We start from the raw sequence: 22173 nt of genomic DNA, 5'->3' as shown, positions 1-22173 counted from the left end.
AACCATATCAACTCTTCATTTCTATTACAGAAACTAGGTCACTAAAGCTCTAACATAGGGAATCATTTCTGTTTCTACGTGTTTTATCCATAGGAGCGAAGATTGTCCAGAACTTCTTGGAAATTTTCCCCCCCAAATATTTTATATATATCTATATATCTATAGATATATCTATATCTATAGATATATAGATATATATAGATATAGATACAGCAGATTTCTTTTTAATAGATAAATCTTAAGTATTATTTCAATAACTTGCTTTTACATAATCAGAAATCTAGATATAAGAAAAAATATTAAATGTGCAAAATGCTCTTTTTACACATACATTAAAAAATACAAAGGAAGAATAGCTTTACACTTATATAAAAAGCCATTGGAGGGAAAAAGTCTTCAATGTCAGAAAATCTAGTCAGATTAGAGCTTTCACTTGAGGAATTGTAAACAAACTTTTTCAAATGCTGAGAGTTTTCTCAGTTCTTTCCAACTAAGACACTCTCAAACACATCAAGTCCTGCTTTGAAGTAAACCTGAGCTGCATTAATGCTGTTCAACACTTCTGACAGGGCTTCTTGAAGGGTCTCATTTGATGCAAGTGACTTGCAGTGTTCCCAGGCCTCCAGGAGTATTGAAAACTGGCTTGTCTTCCCATCAAGGTGGTACAGGATATTTCTGAAAAGAAATACAGAATGAGTAAATGTTTTATGCACCATGCTATTTTCATATCAAACATTGTAAAAAATATTTCCAAGAAACTGATGTTTTTAATAAATGAAGAAATTATAAGAATACAATATTATCATTTTGGGACCTCTATTGAATTAATGGATCTAGACATTGATCATCAAAAGTTCCCTCTAGTGATGAGAGAGAATCAGAGAGTATGTACCTCCTGATGGAAGTACACAATACTACCTATGAAATCAATTATTTTTGCTAAAAAATTGATCTAAATCTGATGAAGCTTCTAAATCTAATTGCTAATAAATACAACGGACAGAAAAATATAAAAATGATATCACAGTCTGTCATCAGCAAAATACTGTGGAAATTCTGTAGGACAAATGACCCAGTTTATTCAGTGAATAAATTGTAATAAGAAATAGGTGAAGGAGGAACCACTCGACCAGGGCTTTTCAACCTTGTGTTATTGACATTTGTTGGGGGGTGGGGTGGATAATTCTTTATTGTGGCAGCTGTCCTGTGCATTGTAGGATGTTTAGCAGTATCCCTGACCTCCACCCACTAGGTACTAGTAGCACCCCTCCTTTAGTTGTCTCAGTTAGTTTGGGCTGCTATAACAGAATACCATAGACTGGGCAGCTTAAACAATAATCCAATGGTTGGATTGTTGATGAGAGGCCTTTCCTAGTTATATTCTCACATGGCCTTGTGCATGAACACAGAGAGATCCCGTGTCTTCTCTTCTTTTAATAAGGACATTAGTCCCATCATGAGGGCCCCACCTGTATGACCTAATCTAACCTGGATTATTTCCCAAAGGCCCATCTCTGAATACCATCACATTGAAGTTAGGATTTTAACACACATATTTTAGGAGAACCCAAACATTCAGTCCATAGCTGTTGTAAAACCTAAAAATGTCTCCAGACTGCCAAAATTGTCTCTTATAGGGCAAAATTGCCCCCAGTTAAGAACTGCTGCTTTAGACTAAAAGAAACGGAAACCCATCCAGTATAGACTTTACTAGGTCTTTATTCAAACAAACAATTTTTAAAAATGAGAAGTAGTACAAAGTTGAATACTAATTAAGGATTTGTTAATATTAAGAAATTGTTAATATTTTAGGTGTGATAATGGTATCATCAGTATGTTTTCAAAGTGTCCTTATCTTCTAGAAATATACAGTAATATTTGCAAATGAAAAGTTAATACGTCTGGGATTTGCTTCAAAATATTTGGAAGGAAAAAGGAGAGTGGAGCTATGGACATCACAGGTAGAACAAGATTGGCCATTAGTTAATAATTGTTGAAATGGGGTAATGGATTCATTATACTATTCTCTCTCCCTTTGTATATGTTTGACATTTAGAATTCTTCTCAAGTATAGTGTGTGTAATAAGATGGTGACTTGAAATTTATCCTAATATCTGAGAAAGAGGAATTTGGCCGTGGGCAAGTCTAAAGAGCTTCCCGTTATTCATTGATAGATAGAAAGAATACATTTTGGTAGAAAGCTATGGATTATTGCATCATTTGACTTATTTCCAACGCAAACCACCTGAAATAGCTGAAATTTCTTGGTCTAATAAGAGAGGCAGACATATAAATGATTAAAATAATTGTCTAATTGTCATATTAGAAATGTAAGGTCCAGTGATAACAGAAGAAGGATTGCTGCTGGAAAAATTTATCATGGAGAATATTACAATTTCATCTTGAAGGATGATGGGAATTACCAGTTACAAGGGTATAAGAAAGGAAACAAGATAGAAAGTGGAGACAGCACCCTATGCAGGAGGAATAGCATATGCAAAGGTATGGATTTATAAAACAGCTTGCTCTTCTTAGTGGATCAGTTCCAGTGTTTCTGTATGGCCAGAGTGCAAGGCCACAGTGGGCAGCTGTAGGAGAAGAGCTGGGAGAGCAAGCCATGGCCATGTCATACCGGGCCTTGTGTACCAAGCTAAGGAGGTTACACTTTTTCTTATGGGCAGTAGGAAACCAATGAAAGTTTTTAAGCAAGAAAGAAAGATTATTAGATTTTATTTTGAAATAGTTAACTTTGGTTGTAATATAAAGCCTAGAGAACGACTTAGTCCAGATGAAAATTGACAAAGATGTCAGTTACACAATGATAGCTGTTTGAAAGGGCCACAGTGCAAGGTTTAGTTAATTTACACTTATCCCTAGCACTGACCTCAGTTTTATATAGAGTTCTGGATCATTGTTTCCTAGCTCATCCAGGCTTCACTACTTCAGCCTCTCCTGAACTTCCCACTCTGTACTCTGATGGTGGTGAATGGACACTGAAATCTACCTAATCACCCATGACAGAACTCTGCAAGTCATCTCTTTCCCTTAAATATCCAACTGGTTTCTGAAGATACTCACTTCTCCATCTTTTCAGCATCTTTTCTCCTCTGTTGTGGGACCCTGATCCCTATATTTTCAAGGATATATTATAATATCATCGCTTTACATGTCAGGGTTGAGAAATATGTTCCTTCTTTATCAGGTCTAATTCAGTGTTGTGAATATAGGAGGTCTTCAATCATGGTGATTTGACTTACATTTTTATCAGGCTTTGTTCAGTGATGGAAATTTTGTAGACCCTCTAATGTCAGTGTAAATTACACCAATTCAGGTTATTTTGCCTTTTAAGCATTAACTCACTTCAAAACAATAGATTTTGTGTCTTTGGAGAAAAATTTCAGTTGATAATAGTACATGGTGGGTGGCAGTGGAGCAGAAGATGCTTGAACTCAGAGGTTATTTCAGTAATTTTTTTTTTAAAACCTATTTTTTGAAATGGGAACTATCCCTAATAATCCAATATCCTTAATCTTTGTACTTATGAATATACTTGGCATTTTATGAATTAGAGCAGTGCAAGAAGGATATTCTTTATATTCCAAATATCCTTGAATTCAGGTATAAACTTTGTATTAAGAAACATACATCCCCTGGATATGGGAGGGAGAAAAACATCTTCCAAATGAAGAGGCAAGTGGGTCATGAGCAATGCTCTGGCTATGAGCTGTACTCTGGGAAAAATGTGGATCTACTTTTACAAGGAGAATACTCCTTGAAATAGAGATTTCCCTTTTGATATTTCCACAACCTTCATAAAATTAAAGAGCTTTTCAGAAGAAGCCACTGTGCCATGTTAAAGTAAGCAATTATATATGTATATACATAGACATATGTACATGTGTTTTATGTGTAAAAATTTTTATTATATCAAAATGACAAACAAAATAGTGAGAATTAGCAGAACACCTAATGAAAGTTTCCTAAATATAAGTTTTATTAGTTCTATATTTATTATTAAATTGGGGAGGGGGTGGTAAAAGAAACCAACTAATAGAGAGGAAGCTTGATACAGCCATGGAATTTTCCCAAATGAAGATGAAACTGCCTCAGATGGTCACATGTATTCTCCTACATGACAGAGCTGTACAAAAGTTACTTTTTCATGTTAACATAATCCTTAATTGCCATAAAAAAAAGGAGTGGGTTTTTACTGTCAGGATACCTATCAAACATATTTAAATTCATGGTAAACCATTTAAATAGATAGGTAGGTAGGTAGATAAAAATTGGTTTAGTATTTTGAGGATAAAAATAGTTTAAAGTATATTTTAATTACTTAATCATTTAAAATAGTATTCCTTTGTAGGCAACTTATACTGCTTTACCATTAAGAATAACCAAAATAGTATAATAAAAATATTTAATCATCTCTCATAATATTCATAGTTTTGAATTCTCTTCCTCTAATTCTCAGTTTCATGTTTAATTATAAATCATTTAATGGCAAATATATTTCCAGAATTTAAGAGTGTAAAAATATTTTCAAAAGCTGTATGAAATACTTCTGTCCCTTGAGGGCATACTGCTCAGCATGCTGACAAACAAAGATATTATAATCATTTTTATCCAGAACTGCCCCTTAAATGTGTTGTACCAGTGCAATTAATACATTATGAGAAGTAAGTTTAATGATTTGGGGTGCTGTTATAGTGACTTTTTGACATATTCAAAACCCACTGGCATGAAATACATTCCTATATGCACATTCTATGTTTATTAAATGTTAAATGTTATTAATATTCAATTTAATGATAAGATATTAATAAAACATGCTCATAAAGGTTACAGTATTAATCCCTCAATGGCAGTTCATTTAAGCATGAGCACAATCTCTAATATATTTACATAAAACTTCAGCCATAACTAGTATAAAATATCTAGAAGAGAGATAATGTGGAAGCATAAAAATACATCCTAAAAAGAATGTTTAGGTCTAAAGCACAAGACATGCAATTACTGTGTTTTTTTTTTAACTCGAAAGCAATACATATATTTCTTAAAGACCAGTGCAGTGGAGTCTGCAATGTGCCAACATTTGCTTTTTCTAACTAGTAAGCAACACAGTAATACTTTTATAATGACTGTAAACAAGCCATGTGCATAGAAATAGATTCTGTTTTGGTTTGTGAAATTCTACAAGAAGCTAAACACATTTTCCATATGCTACATGATTCAAGTAGGAGGCTGTGGCAAGCTATTATGTAAGACAAACACTCATATCCATTTCTACCCAAATTGGATACAAATCAGCTTAAAATTACAGATACTTAGATTCTGGCTGAAGATCAGCGACTAGGATTCGTTCATCACAGTTTAAGAGAGAACCTTCATTTGGGGTAGTTGCTGATACAACTTAAGTCAGTTGATCTTTATTATAGTAGAATTTTTTCACCTTGATAAATTGCTTTACCTTAAAAACAAATTGAGGATAACAAAAATATCTTCTTTAAATTTTCATGAGAAGGATAATTTCTCCTACCGATTTTCAGAAGTAGCTCATCTTTTACTATTTCTCTTTTGTGTACTAAAAACCATTTAGCTTGCTGCATATAAAAAATAAATTTCTGTATTTGGAGACCTTTCCCAAAAGAGTATCATCATATTATTTTATATTTGCTATTTGAATGGAAGACAAAAACCACAAAACTCAGCCATGTTGTTACATTTTGTCACATATGTTTCCATATACTTCTTAGTTCTGAAAACTTTCTTATGTATTCAGTCATTAACCCTAAGTACCCCAGGATCATCCCTGGGGAGCAAAACTACTACCCTACCGCTTTTTAATATGCAAATGATTCTTGCCTTTGAAAATATTTTGATTAGATCAATGTTTCTGATGGAAGCTTTTAAGCCAAAAGATTTTTGTATTCCCATGTTATGTGACCAAAACTGAACCTCAGTTAAATGGAGTTAAAAGATTTCAACAATGTATATAGTATATCATGTTGTTCAGATTAGGCCAGACTTGGAATCGACCAATAGCCAGTCAAAAGGCACATGTCTGGTACAAAAATAGGGTGGAAAGACAATGAGTAAAACCCTCGAAGAGTTTCTAGGTCAAGAGTCTGTTCTTTACAACCACAAGGAATCACATGCCTTAGTGAACCATTCCTGCTCTAGGTGCTCACACACCTGCATTAGTTCAATTCAGAAAAGTCTCCTGTCAGAAAGAATGGACTGTGTTATTAATTCAATAAATCATCATCCTATTTGTGTACACACAACATTTATCTTGGTATGGCATGTAGAGACATCAGACCTAATTAAAATATTACTTAATTGAAATCATTTTAGTAGTTATCGTGTTTAAAATAACATTAATTCCACCCCCATGCCTATCTTCTCTCATCTGTTAACAATTTGGATCTTATAAATGTAATTCATACAGTCATCCTGACCCACACACAACACAAAGAGACTACTAAAAGGAAATTGTAATACATTATTGATGACACTAATGAAATTACAACACACATCACTCATTTTAATGGATCTGTCTCAATGACACATCACAGTGACCAGGAAAGAGCAGCACCAAAATCAGAAACCTAATTGATAACTCCCAGCAGCATCAGTGAAGGAGATGAAGCATCTTTACTCAACTGACAAATCTTTTCCACTCAGCTAAAGTAAAGGAAAACTGAAGAAAATGAATTTTGAAACAAAGGCATCTAAAGTCTTCATGAGTCATTTCCTTGTGTGTGAATTAGCAAATTAATGATGGAAATGATGACTCTCTTTCAAATGTTCCTTCTTATATTCATAAATGGGCAAAGGATGCCACCAATTCTAAATGTGAATTAATATTCATTATACCCCATGCTGAGAAACTCCTAAATGAAATCGCAGTAAATAATGTCATGTCTTTTAAAATTGACTGTGTATACATGCTGAATGGAGAGAGAAAAGGTCAGCTCAGTGTCTCACAATTGTTGCTCACTCTTTTTAGGATTATACTAATTGTACTCCATAGTTAACAGTGGATTACTATATTTATATCAACATTAGAAAAGATTATGTGACTTGGATACTATGTCCATGAGAATTCACAAAATACATGTCGGCACTATTTATAGTACAAATGTCCATTCAGCTAAATTTGAATATGGTCTATACTAGCAAAAGCAGAATGAGAATTAAGACCATTGTTGATACTGTCAAGCCGTAAACTCTGCAGACAACTGAGGCAGAATGACATGTGGGATAGCTTGTTTGTTGGCAAAAATGGCTACAATTATTCCCCTCCCTGAATGCAGGCCTCTTCAAAATATGACTTTGCAGTTCTTTCCATCAAGAGATGGGGTCTATTTCCCTACCTCTTGAATCGGGTTTGGCCTTAATGAATATGACATATATGGTGAGTCCATGCCTCAAAGGGTGTGATGTGTTTCTTCTCTTTCTCTAGAACCCTGCCAAGCCCCCATGAGAAAATCCTGTGATAGCCTGCTGGAAAAAGAACACAGGCAGCAGAGGGGAGCTTCTTGGCGGAGGCCTTCCTATACTAGCTAGTCCCAAGCCAAGTTGGCAGCAGAAACACTGGTTGCAGACATAAACACAGTCAAGAGACACCCAGCCTGGCTTAGACCAGAAAAAGTCCAGCCTAGATGGTCATATTGAAGAATATGAACAAAATAAATAGTTTCTTTAAGCCACTAAATTTTGGGTGATTTTTAGAGCAATAGATAATTGTGATAATTTGGTAGTGTTTTCCTTCCCTGTGGGAAAGGAAGGGATTATGTTGCTTTAGGCATCAGTTCTCTTACTCTCTATTAATACCATTGACAGAGTGCAATGTACGACGTAGATTTGACAGTTCTTTAAATGACAGGCTGAATTCAAAAGACACTTTTGGAAAATTGTGCCCAATAGTTCTATAAGGAATGCATTTATAAAGTTAAGATATCCATGTTGATTCGTTAGAAGTTTTAAAATCTGTTTTGAGTGCCAAGTGGGATTTTTCCACTAAACGAAAAAGTTAACCATTACAGCATATAATTTGTTGTTGATTCTTTCTTTTTAATATGGCTCATCTTACTGAATTACAGCCCAAGAAATGGAAAAAATGCTCTGTTTCCATTACAATTAAATATATAAATATAGAGCAAAGAACAGGGAGTATAAACAATTGTATTCTGTAGAGTTAATGTCTCAAGACTTCTCAGTCCATCTAACTACATTGTTTCCTCAAGAGAAGTTTCCTGAGAAAGAGGATTTTTTTTTTTTTTTTTTTTTTAAGGATAGTCAAGGAAGACTTCCCCTGAAAGGCAGTGCTTAATGGTTTATCAACAAAGAAAAATTAGATTTCTGCACTCAAAAATCTTTCATTAAATAAAAAGGAGAGACAGAAATAAGACAAGATTAATACAATCCTTAGCACCTTCTGAAATTTGGAGAAGATGGTGATACAGTTGACCATTATTTTTTCACCCTCATGAAATTGGTTTTTTGTTCTTATTTCAATTTCATCCCTCCTGCTTTCTTTCCATCTTACCTCTATGTATGACAGAAAACTCAATATTTAGATTACTTTTCTTTCTTATTTGGAACACATTTCTCTTAATATTTCAGCTTCTACTCATCAGCAAGTAGTACCTGTCACCCTCCAAGAACAACTTCATTTGACTATCTTACAGGCACATGATAATTAACATAAGGAAGCATTTCCTTTAGTATACGCTCCAAATATTTGTATTTTCCTTTCTCCATTATTCTTTCCTTACCTTCATTAGTAAACAGCAATGCTGAGGCCATAAAACCAAACAAAATAGGTAATTCAGCCTTTTTTTGTTCCCATTTTTCTATTCCAATAATGAAAAAGATGTGAACTATTTGTTTTGGAAAGTTCACTCTAAAGGCAAAAGTTTATAATGTAGGCTGTGTCTATTTAAACAAAATGAGTAATTGAGCCAATATTGATCTTTTGCCTTATTCTACTCAATAGTCCTATTAAACTAATAATAACTAATGAGTAAGTCACTGTGTTAGGTGCTCAGGGATAGCAAAGAGAAGTTTACAGTCTATTTTGAAAGCCAAGCATATAATGAATAAATTAAAATATTATTTTAACTTATTTTTCATATAATGCATTTAGAATATTATATGGCATGAAATTATTTTTTATATTTTACTTTTTATTTATTTTTAAATATATATCAGACTGTTTAAAAAAAAATACTGCTTTGCTATGTAAACAAAGAATGTGACCTGCCATTCCAGTTCTACTAAGATCAAGCCATTAGTCACTTCACTTGCCCACTGACAGTGTACCCTGAGGGGAATTCAGGATGGAGAAAAACAGAAAGCATTCTGTGCTTTGGATACTGGCCCTAGGTAGGTAAGATGCATATCTAAGGAATGATTTCAATGAACCCAGCTTCTTGAATCTTCCCGTACAAGAAAAGCACTAAAATCATTACCTTGAGATGTCTGTTCTTTGTGATTAGCAAACTCTTTTATGTTCAACTACATGTTTTTTATTTTCCTTTTTCCAGCCAAAAAACCCTTATATATATCCTGGCTCCTCCCTTACCTCTCTGGCACAATTCCTCAGAGCTGAGAGGATGTCTGTTGGGCTATAGTCCTCAGTAATGTCCCCTAATAAAACTTAACTCACAACTTTTACATTATGTGTTTTTCTTTCAGTTGACAGTTTTAAATGTTTTTGCATATCTTGTCTATGTCATACTCTTTTCATACTATGTCATATATCATACTATATACTCCTTAAGGGCATATAATACAAAGTCTATAAATATTCTATGTGATGTTCATCATATGCCTTATGGTTTGGAGGAAAATCTCTAGGGGTGGGTCCCAATGTCATCTCTTTAAGTTGGCTCATCTGATTCAAATTTCCATAATATAGATTCAGATAACAGTCCTAATTAAGTCAGCATAAGGTAATTCTTTAACCAAATAGATTATTGTAGCAATGGGCATATGACCACATCTTGGCAATAAAATTTGAAGGGAAATTTTCTTCAGGATTATAAGAGCAGTAATGTCATGCTTTTCTGAAAGAACCACCAAAAGCTAATCCTTTCTCTGCTTTTGAATAGTATGGGATATGGATATGAGATCTGTAAATACTACATTTTTTTTTCCACCAAAGAAAAATCAGCCTTGAAATGATACCATGAAAGGCAGAGCTTAGAGACAGAAATAAATTTATTTCTTGGTGATATGACAGAGATGCTGAATCAAACCAACCTAAAATCTCTTCCTCTTAACTTTCAATTATGTGAGTCTGTTACTTTACTCTCTAAACCAATTTGGGTGAAGTTTTCTCTGTTTTCAATCTAATGTATCCACATAAACAATCCTATTGATTATATAGTTATTAAAAATAGATCATATATTCTTTAATAGCTATAGATATGATTTTATTTGTCCAAAAGGATTTAGATAATTCATTCAGTTGACATTTGAAAATGACTATCTTAAGGTAAAAAATGCATGGTTTCACTTGAATAGCAAGTATATTATTCAAGGTGATTTGAAAACTTCAAAATCAATAGGACATTAAAATGTTTGCTAAATTTTAGCTAGAAGAAAAAAATAAGTACCAAGTAGATTGACTGACCTATTGAAGCTATGAATGTTGATCACAGAGGTTGAAGGTATTTAATGAAGGAATGTCTTACTGTAAAATTACAAACCCTGGAAAGATTACCTTTCACATTTTATAGAACTGTTATACATGTTATTAAACATTCACTTTGAAAGTGTGACAAAAAGTAATATTTTAAAGGAACTCTATTCCTTAGCTGAGTAAATTTGCTCACAATTTATAATATAGATATACTATCTATATTTTTGCTAGCGTAGGGAAATAAAGTGCTATGGTTTATGCCAGTAAATAAATGGATCCATATACAGCAATTTATTATGCAAATTTTTTAAAAATTAAAAGAATCTGATTTTGAAATACTATTAAATTTTTTAAAATACAAGTACCAGGTAGGCAAATTCCTATTGATTATGTTGAAGTTGATCATTAAAAAACAGTCCAGATTGTGAGTAAATAGTAGAAATGTCAGCTCTTTGCTTTGGGAACTCTAAAAAAAGATGCATTCGCCCATGGCTGTCAGCCATGGGTATCAGAGGGTCAAAAGGATCCCCAGGTACCTGACTCAAAGAAGGTGTACATTTGGTTGTACCAGTCAAACACTAATTATATCTAATTTAAGAAAAAGCATTCATTTATTGAAAGTGTGTATATATGTAAATATATGACTACGTGTACATGTAATAGTTTACAGAAGTGATGAAAAACATTGAGAAGAAGGCAGTAACCAAGGGAAGCTGAGTATCATAAGAGTACTGCCAAGATTCTGCTTAGCAACATGTTTAGGACATTGATGTTTCAGACACTCCCACTACCACCACTTCATTGAGAATACTTCTCCACCACGGCAGCATTGCTGTCTCTTCACACTTGCTCTGTCATTGCCAGAATGTTAATCCACAACTAGCATGAATAATCTTGAACTGCCCCTACATCTCTCCTCACTTCTTTCAGATACAAAGTCCTAGGAGAGCTCATCCAATTGACTGAACTTAGGTCATGTGCCTGTACCCCAGGAACAAAATACCTAGATCCATTCACCTTCTGTGGGGGAGATAAGCCCTGCTTTCCACCAAGCTCACAGGGAATTACCCTCACATAGGAAAGACATTTTGATACCAGGAAGGTTTTTTTTTTTTAATTTAAAAAATTTAAAACTGCAACTCAGTAAATATCTACTACACTAGTGACAGGAAGGAAGAGTGTATTTCAACAGGGTTCTCTTGGAATTACCCTGGAAATTGCTGTTCTACTGTATGGCAGTTTTTCCGCTTATGTTAAATGTTAGCAACTACTCTATAATATGGCAGCAGTGTTTATCAAATTGAATGTGTATGAGAATAAGCTGAGACATTTAAAAAAATTCTCAAGGGATTCGGATGCAACGGGTCTGGGATACCTTATAGGAGTGTATGTTTTTCCCTGCTCCATTACTTAAACCTGCTGGGTGACACCCATGCATACTCAGCAGTTCCCTCGGTGAGTTTTACATTTACCAAGAGGTCTTGGTTTGGTCCCAAATTAGCTTCATCCAGTCACATGTTATTATATACAAAATTACATGATTTAAATGACATATTAGGTGTGAAGGAAAGTTACTCCTGTGAAAATGAACCTGAACGCTTTGGAAAGACTCACAAAGATTAACTGACAAAATGAGAGTGTTGTTGAATTATATGTGGAGAGATAACTGAAAAGATTATTAGCAAGGGGAGGGGAGGACTACAGTGACAATGGAGAAAGAATCTGCATTCAGATTGTTTTGCAAATGCCTATTTATTGCTCCAAAATGAGGAAACTGAAATTGGAAATCTCAGATGATGCAGCATTAGTGTGGCTTAAATAGGAAAGTAAATCCGGAATTCCAATTCCAAGAACAGAACTCAAAGAAAAGTCCTTGGTCCTATATCAGAAGATTTGGTGATGAATGTTTTGGTTAAAAATAAACTGCTTTTTCTATCATTTGACCATTTACTGGTTCTGATTGTGTCAGATTAAGGGATGTTTACCCTTTGGGCATTAGTCAAACCTCTACTCTTAAGAACTGGAAGGGCAAATAGGTATCATCTTGAGTTCCAACTCTCATGGACTGCTTATTGTGGCTTGAAGTACTAGGTTGACAATGGATTGGGCTGTTTCAGAGCCCAAAATAAAAAAAGGTCTGTCATGACTTAGATTCCTACTTGTAGACCCTGCTTTACTTAAGATTATTTAGCCCATTCTCTTGATAATAATGTATAGGTTTCTTGAATTAATCAATGGAAGTATAAACCAAGTTATCAAAACGAAGGGAGAAAGTCATAATTATTTGGTTTTGCTAAATAGAGTATAGTCAACCCCAGTAATCCCTTCTAAATTATATATTATAAATTCTCTAGTTTTCCTGTTTATGGATCTGAATTAACAGAATAGCTATTAAGTTTTCTCTTCACTTGCTGCTCTAGACTGTGTCGTCTCTGTTTAAGCCATGGCCCAATCTGTTATTAATCAATTAAATTACACTAAAAAAAAATTAGAATTTATGGGCATTTTTCACAAATAACTCTGTTTCTGGATATTTAATTAGTTCTTTTGCAAGATAAGTTCACTATCTGAAATACAAACTAGTTTTTAAAGTACTTTATTCAGTGAGTAGAGTTATATTAGTCTATAGCTACCTTTCTTGAAGCCTAATATTTAATATATGCAAAAAATAATACATGCAGTTCTTAACTGAACCGTTTGGGGTGCTATGGCCTTAAATATAGAAGAAAAAAAGTAATTGGTTCTTTGCACTGGACATCTGGATATGAGTCATCTTGAAATTTTGTTCAGTACTTAATGAATGTTCTGGCAGACACATTAATCCAATATTCTAAAAACAACATCACTAAGTGAATCTGAGCCATACAAAAAGCAAGAACTCCAGTAGTAGATATGTCTAAATTATGTAAATGTCAGATAGTCTGTGAGATGACTTTAATTTCATAAAGTGCATTAAGATAATTAAATAACATGACAGATTTTAAAGAATTTTGATATTTTTAATACTTAGATAAGACAGATCCAAAATAGTCTACATTTGGATAAAAATAGGAGAAAGAACATAGTAACTACTGCACTAATCTCATCATACCTATGAAAATCTAAGAAGACTTTTAAAGTAAAAGTTGATAGAAATCAAGGAAAAATAATTACCTTGAGGGCTCATTCATGAAGTATTTATTAAGCACCAAGTACAATATGGAATACAAAGGAATTACAAGAGTGGTCTCAGTTCCAAAGGGATTTTTGAATTTTGAGTTAAGTAGGAAAGAGGAGAGTTTCAGGGCTATTGTCTTTTGCATATGTGGCTAACATAGTAAAACAAACCCTGAAGTTCAAAGAATCTACCAATTTTCTTGCTCACAAAGACCTCAAAATGAAAAATTTTTAATAGTTTTGTATATTTTATCTTCCTTTGCTCAGATAATCTAGAGATGTTGGACATGAATTGTCTAAAATATAAGGATACTAAAAAAGTGATAGACTTGTAAAGTAGGACATCAGAGCCTACTTTGTAATTTTATACCTTCTTATTTTCCACAATTAATTACATTTGATAATTCTTCATCTATAATATAGATTTTTCCCATTATTTTAGGTACACTCATAAGAATCCAATTAAAACCAAATGGAAATAGTTTGTGTATATACAAAGTTTCTGCCAACTTGAGAAATAACTGAATGTAGGAATATATAAATTTCAAACAAGCATATTCAATTTTATTTAGGTTTTCATTTTTATCTGAATTTTCAGATAATTCATCCCTTAAAAATCAGTGTTCAGAACTTCCCTGGTGGTCCAGTGGGTAAGACTCCACGCTCCCAATGCAGGGGGCCTGGGTTTGATCCCTGGTTGGGGAACTAGATCCCGCATGCATGCCACAACTAAGAAGTCCGCATGCCGCAACTAAAAGATCCTGTGTGCTGCAACTAAGACCCGGCACAGTCTAAATAAATTAAAAAAAATTTTTTTAAAAATCAGTGTTCAATGAAAATTTTAAATTACTTATTTCAAAGTGAGAAGAAAATTATTTATCAGAACAAAGTGTACTGGGTACTTGCAGTCAGTAATTAGCTTCAACACTAATCTCTCACGCACCTATAAAAAATAATGAAACTATTGAACAGTTTAATCCAAAGGCAAGGAAAACACATAACAAGGAAAGAGCAAAAATTAATGATATTTTAATTCTTAAAGTAAATCAAATAATTGTGATACAGACACACTCACCACAGAACATTTTAAATGATGGGTATCTTAATCTCGTAAAATTTTGATGTTATATTTAAAAAATATATATTTAATTGAACCTCTCTACCCACCCGCATACAGCCAGTAAACTTTGCTTTTCCTTTTCAATGGAATTTAAAAATTGTTATTCACTTTCTAAATGAGGATACGTTACAGTGATAATTATTATTATTATTGCTACTAGCGAGCAGCTGTGAATAAGTGAAGACTGAAGATAAACCACACCAGCTTTGCCCTTCTGTGGTTTTATTAACACACAAAGTATCAACTCAGAGAAAAACTTATGTCTGACAATATTATGAAAACATTCCTGTTTCATTCTTGCTATTTGAGTATTTATCACTTGTCTATACATTTTTGAGATACATGTATATATGTATGTGTAAATACATGAAGAGATATATGTGTATTTTCATAAATGTGTGTGTATAGATAGATATGTAATCTGTCCCACACTGGACCAGGAAGAAAAAAGTCTAAATTTTATGTCTTCTTCCTAAATCATATAACTGAATAGTAAACTGCTTGTTATACTGTAAAATATTACACTTACTAGTAATATAATTCAATAAGGATAAAAGACAGTGCAAACTAAACAACTGTATTGTGTTCTAAGAGATAAAGGGCTAATTATGTTGTTTTATAGGCACCAAAGTAATTATGTGAAGATAGAAAGCCCTGTGTTACTTACAGACTGTAGAACATTTCCATAGCAGTCTGTCTTGGTATCTATTCTCAAATCACCACACTCTTTTCCCAATTCAAGAATAATCACCAAATCTTCACCCTTATTATATTTGTTTTATCAAAATAGGACTTTCTTTACAGAAATTCTGATTATATAAGTAATCATCCTACTTGATTGCTTAGTGTGAGGTTTACCAGGATACCTAATAAGCTTATATGCTTACTGCTGAGGAAGACCCACTGTGATCTTCGCCCTACTTAGGGAGGAAGGATAATTTAAAGAAGGGAAATGTTTGAAAAGAAAACATGAGTTACATCTAAAAATTACCACAACGAAGAGAAATGGAAAAATATGAAAGAAATACTAAATGGTCAGTATCAAAATCATGTCTGAGTCTAAAATCCATGCTCTTTCCCAGGACACTAAGCGTCTCGACCTATCATCACCACTTCATAGCTCTATGATATACAGCACATTAAAGTTATTTAAACTCTCTGAAATTCTTCTTCTGCACTGGTAAAATGGGAAGTATTATTTACAGTCTAGAGTTTTTGCAATAATTAGCTAAAACATGTAAAGTGCTTAGCTCGTGCCTGGCATACACAGTAAATACCTCATAAATGGTAACTACTGTTATTATTTGACATTTCTGGATTTTCCTTCCTTGGACACATATTACTCCCTCCCCTTAATTCTCAACTAACTCTGTTCTTGGTATCACAGAGCTGTGCAATCATCAGATGACTTCTCCTGGTTCATCCAGAAGGAACTTTTAGGGAACAAGGGAAAGACCACTTCTAAGGGTTTGCCAAGAATATATCACCTCCTGCAAGAATCTGTACCAATAAAACTATCTGCCTTTTAATTATAAAAAATGCCACTCCTTCACTTTGCTGTATACATATAACATATATGTATATGAGTGACTATTTTAAAAGGTGTACGCAGGTCAGAATAATTAGATGGCTGATAGGGATAATATAATACATGGACACACACGTATGTGAAAATGTTTTGGTAAACTTTATTTTAGGCTATTAGAAAAAAATGTAACTTGGTCCATTGGTAGACCAAAAAAAGCAGATTCTTTTTACTTGTAATGTTTAAAGGATCATGGTAAATTAATGAATAAAAGTTCTATATTTTCTGACTTGGTATATGGGAGGAAATCCAGCTACTGACTCTGAGAGGTACTAATGAGAGCACAGGTTTCTTATGGTCTGGAGAAACAAGAACACACATTTGATGAATTTCAGAAAGAAGCCCACTCCTCATGTTTTGTCAGCAACCCAAAGCAAACTTTGTTGATTAAGCTCAGTGCAACTATAGCATGGTTTCATCGTGGCACTGATCACACACCATTGCTACTCTTAGATGGACACTTGTTTCTCAGGCAGAACTCCTCAAGAACAGAGAGTTTCATGTTCACTGTGGATTTCACCAGGTTTCTAACAAGTTGATATGGAATAAATTTGAGGGCATAAGTTAATAATGGTGAAAATAATTGTTAAAATTTGTAGTGAATTTAATATGTTGTAGGAAATATGCCACCCAAACATGCCACTTTAGCATAAGAAGTATTTTGATCTGAAGACAATTGAGAAACTGTAGACAGAAGAGCTCTCTATACTCCCCTAACTCTTAATCACTGGAAATGCATCTACACTCTCATCAGCCCAGAGATACCACCAAGAGGAATCTATATAACAAATCTTACTAAAATAACCCTCAACATCTTTTAGTTTCCGCCACATATTTCCCTTCCCACAGTTTGCTGCCCTTGAAAGCCTAAAACAATTTTGGGGAGGCTTGTCACTTCTCTATTAATTCATTGCTCTTTTTAAAAAAATTTTTTCCAATTAATTGAGGTATAGTTGATTTACAGTGTTGTGTTAATTTTTTCTGTACAGCAAAGTGACTCAGTTTTACATACATATATATATACATACATACAAATAAATATATATATATATATATACACACACACATTTTTTTTTCATATCCTTTGCCATTATGGTTTATCACAGGGTATTGAATATAGTTCCCTGTGCTATACAGTAGGACCTTGTTGTTTAGCAATCCTATTTATAATAGTTTGCCTCTGCTAATCCCAACCTCCCAATCCTCCCTGCCCCAGCCCCCCACCACCATAAGTCTGTTCTGTCTGTGAGTCTGTCCTGTTTTGTAGATAGGTTTATTTGTGCCATATTTTAGATTTCACAAAAAGTGATATCATATGATATTTGTCTTTTTCTTTCTGACTGACTTCACTTAGTATGATAATCTCTAGTTGCATCCATGTTGCTACAAATGGCATTATTTCATTCTTTTTTGTGGCTGAGAAGTATTCTCTTGTATATATGTACCACATCTTCTTTATCTATTCATCTGTCAGTGGATATTTAGGTTGTTTCCATGTCTTGACTATTGTGAATAGTGCTGGTATGAACATAGGGGAGCAAGTATCTTTTCAAATTATAGGTTTGTCTGGGAATATGCCTATATGAGTGATTTCTAGATCATATGGCAACTCTATTTTTTAGTTTTTTGAGGAACCTCCATACTGGCTGTACCAGTTTACATTCCCAACAACTGCATAAGAGGATTCCCTTTTCTCCACACCCTCTCCAGCATCTGTTATTTGTAGAATTTTTAATAATGGCCTTTCTGACAGGTGTGAGGTGGTACCTCACCGTAGTTTTGATTTTCATTTCTCTGATAATAAGAGATGTTGAGCATCTTTTCATGTGCTTGTTGGACATATGTATATCTTCTTGGGAGAAATGTCTATTTAGGTCTTCTGATCACTTTTTGATTGGGTTGTTTTTTTGTTGCTGAGCTGCATGAGCTGCTTTTGTATTTTGGAAATTAAGCCCTTGTTGGTCGCATCATTTGCAAATATTTTCTCCCAGTCTGTAGATTGTCGTTTTATTTTTTTTATGGTTTCTTTTGCTGTGCAAAAGCTTGTAAGTTTGATTATGTCCCATTTGTTTATTTTTGTTTTTATTTCTAAAATAAATTTTTTATTTATTTTTTATTTGCCTTGGGAGACTGACCTAAGAAAACAGTGGTATGTCAGAGAATGTTTTGCCTATGTTCTCTTCTAGGAGTTTTTTGGTGTCTTGTCTTATATTTTAGTCTTCACGTTATTTTCAGTTTGTTTTTGTGAATGGTGTGAGGGTGTGTTCTAACTTCATTGATTTATATATGGCTGTCCAACTTTCCAAACACTTGCTGAGGAGACTGTCTTTTCCCCATTGTATATTCTTGCCTCCTTTGTTGAAGATTAATTGTCCATAAGTGTGTGGGTTTATTTCTGGACTCTCTATTCTGTTCCATTGATCTGTATGTCTGTTTTTGTGCCAGTACCATGCTGTTTTGATTAGTGTACCCTTGTAGTATTGTCTGAAGTCTGGGATGGTTATGCCTCCTGCTTTGGTCTTTTTCCTCAGGATTGCTTTGGCAATTCTGGCTCTTTTACGGTTCCATATGATTTTTAGTATAATTCTATTTCTGTGAAAAATGTCTTGGGTAATTTAATAGGGATTGCATTAAATCTGTTGATTGCTTTGCATAGTATGACCATTTTTACAATATTAATTCTTCCAGTACAACAGCATGGGATATATTTCCATTTCTTTGAATCGTCTTTAATTTCCTTTACTAATGTTTTGTAGTTCTCAGCATATAAGTCTTTCACCTCCTTGGTAAGGTTTTTTTCCTAAGTATTTTATTTTCTGGGTTGCTATTTCAAAAGGGATTGTGTGTTTACATTCCCTTTCTGATACTTCATTGTTAGTGTAAAGAAATGCAACCGATTTCTGTATGTTAGTCTTGTATCCTGCTACCTTGCTGAATTCATTGATCAATTCTAGTTGTTTTTGTTTGGAGTCTTTAGGGTTTTCTATATGTATTATCATGTCATCTGTGGACAATGACAATTTTACCTCTTCTCTACCAATTTGAATAACTTTTATTTCTTTTTCTTGTTTGATTGCTGTGGCTAGGACTTCCAATACTATGTTGAAGAGAAGGGGTGAGAGTGTGTATCCTTGTCTTGTTCTAGATTTTAGCAGGAAGGCTTTCAGCTTTTCACCAATGAGCATTATATTGGATGTGGATTTGTCATAAATAGCTTTTATGTTGAGATATGTTCCCTCTATACACACTTTCTTAAGAGTTTTTATAATGAATGGATGTTGAGTTTTATCAAATGTTTTTTCTGCATGTATTGAGATGAACATATGGTTTTTGTCTTTTTTATGTTGATGTGGTGTATCACATTGATTGATTTGCATATATTGAACCATCCTTGTGACCATGGGATGAATCCCACTTGGTCATGGTGTATGACCTTTTTTATGTGTTGTTTGATTTGATTTGCTAATATTTTGTTGAGTATTTTTGCATCTATATTCATCAAAGCTATTGAACTATAATTTTCTTTTTTGGTAGTGTCTTTGTCTGGTTTTAATATCAGGGTGATGGTGTCTTTGTAGAATGTCTTTGGGAATGTTCCTTCATCTTCAGTCTTTTGGAAGAGTTTGAGAAAGATCAATATAAGTTCTTCTTTGTATGTTTGGTAGAATTCCCCATGAAGCCATCTGGTCCTGGACTTTGTTTTGTAGGAATTTATTTTTATTACAGATTCCATTTCATTTCTGGTGATTGGTCTGTTCAAGTTATCTCTTTCTTCTTGATTCAGTTTTGGTGGGCTGTATATTTCTAGAGAGTTGTCCATTTCTTTGAGATTGTCAAATTTGTTGGCATATACTTTTTCATAGTATTCTTTTTTTTTTTTTTTTTTCAGCAGTATCTTTTGTGATTTCTCCTCTTTCACTTCTTATTTTGTTTTTTTAGGTCCTCTCTCTTTTCTTCTTGGTGAGCCTGGACAGAGATTTGTCAATTTTGTTTACCTTTTCAAAGAACCAGGTCTTGTTTTTTTTTGATTTTTTTCTATTTTTTAAACTCTATTTTATTTTTTTCCTCTCTAATCTATATTATCTCCTTCCTTCTGCTGACTATTTTATTCTTCTTTTTCTAATTTTGTTTGTTCTTGGTTTTCTAATTCTTTTTTATTTATTTATTTGGTTGCACTGGGTCTTAATTGTGGCAGACAGGCTCCTTAGTTGCAGCTCCCTGGCTCCTTAGTTGAGGCACTTGGGCCCCTTAGTTGTGAAATATGAACTCTTAGTTGCAGCATGCATGTGGGATCCAATTCCCTGAGCAGGGATCGAACCCTGGCCCCTTGCATTGGGATTGCAGAGTCTTATCCACTGTACCTGGTGTTCTAATTCTTTTCGGTGGTGTGTTAGGTTGTTTATTTGAGATTTTTTCTTGTTTCTTAAAGAAGGCCTGTATCGCTATGAGTTTCCCTCTAAGAACTGCTTTTGTTGAATCCCATAGATTTCGTATGGTTGTGTTTTCATTGTCATTTGCCTCAAGGTATTTTTTAATTCCTCCTTTGATTTCATTCTTGACCAACCAGTTGGTTTTTTACTAGCATGTTGTTAAGTCTCCATGTAATTGTTTCTTTCTCATTTCTTTTTCTGTGGTTGATTTCTAATTTCATGTCGTTGTGGTCAGAAAAGATTTTTGAAATAATTTCTGTACTCTTAAATTTGTTGAGGCTTATTTTGTGCCCTAGTATGTGGCCAATCCTAGAGAATGTTCCATGTGCACTTGAAAAGAATGTGTATTCTGCTTTTTTTGGATGTAATGTCCTGAAGGTATCAATTAAGTGTAGCTGTTCTATTGTATCATTTAGGGTCTCTGTTGCCTTATTGATTTTCTGCCTTGAAGATCTGTCCATTGATATGAGTGGGGTGTTAAAGTCTCCTACTATTATTGTATACCTGTCAGTTTCTCCCTTTATGGCTGTTACTATTTGTTTTATGTATTTGGGTGCTCTTATGTTGGGTGCATATACGTTGATTGGTGTAATATCCTCTCCTTGTATTGATCCTTTTATCATTATATAGTGTCCTTTTTTATCTTTCTTTGTAGATTTTGTTTTAAAATCTATTTTGTCTGACATGAGTATTGTGACTCCCACTTTCTTGTCATTTCTGTTTGCATGAAATATCTTTTTCCATCCCCTCACTTTTAGTCTATGTGTGTTCTTTGCCCTAAAGTGGGTCTCTTGTAGGCAGCATATTGTAGGCTCTTATATTTTAATCCAGTCTGCCACTCTGTGTCTTTTGACTGGAGCATTTAGTTCATTGACATTTAAGGTAATTATTGGTAGGTAGTATTTATTGCCATTTTAAACCTTGTTTTCCCATTGATTTTATATTTCTTCTTTGTCCCCTTTTTTTTATTCACATCTTTATTGGAATATAAATGCTTTACAGTGTTGTGTTAGTTTCTGCTGTACAACAAAGTGAATCAGCTATATGTACACATATATCCCCATAGCCCCTCCTCCCTCTTAAGCCTCCCTCCTACCTTCCCTATCCTATCCCTCTAGGTCGGCACAAAGCACCGAGCTGATCTCCCTGTGTTATGCAGCAGCTTCCCACTAGCCATCCATTTTACATGTGGTAGTGTATATATGTCAATGCTACTCTCTCACTTCAT

At 33.9% G+C, this 22173-nt stretch overlaps 1 protein-coding gene across 10 annotated transcripts in view; it reads right to left on the bottom strand.

Moving 5' to 3' along the window:
- Positions 1–334: 334 nt before the first annotated feature.
- NAALADL2 (N-acetylated alpha-linked acidic dipeptidase like 2) overlaps positions 335–22173 on the bottom strand; it is a 1495600-nt gene continuing 1473761 nt past the window's right edge. For 8 of the 10 annotated variants that reach the window (XM_059922024.1, XM_059922026.1, XM_059922019.1 and 5 more), the window contains one exon: positions 336–675. In XM_059922024.1, coding sequence (XP_059778007.1) covers positions 477–675 — 199 coding nt within the window. In that variant the 3' untranslated portion in view covers positions 336–476. Of the gene's footprint in view, positions 676–22173 lie in introns of all 10 variants that reach the window. The other 2 variants (XM_059922027.1, XM_059922028.1) reach the window with 1 other exon arrangement.

This window comes from Balaenoptera ricei, chromosome 4, assembly GCF_028023285.1.
Source record: "Balaenoptera ricei isolate mBalRic1 chromosome 4, mBalRic1.hap2, whole genome shotgun sequence".
Taxonomy (NCBI): domain Eukaryota; kingdom Metazoa; phylum Chordata; class Mammalia; order Artiodactyla; family Balaenopteridae; genus Balaenoptera; species Balaenoptera ricei.
Note: the sequence above shows the minus strand (reverse complement) of the source record. Positions and strands in the feature narration are given on the sequence as shown.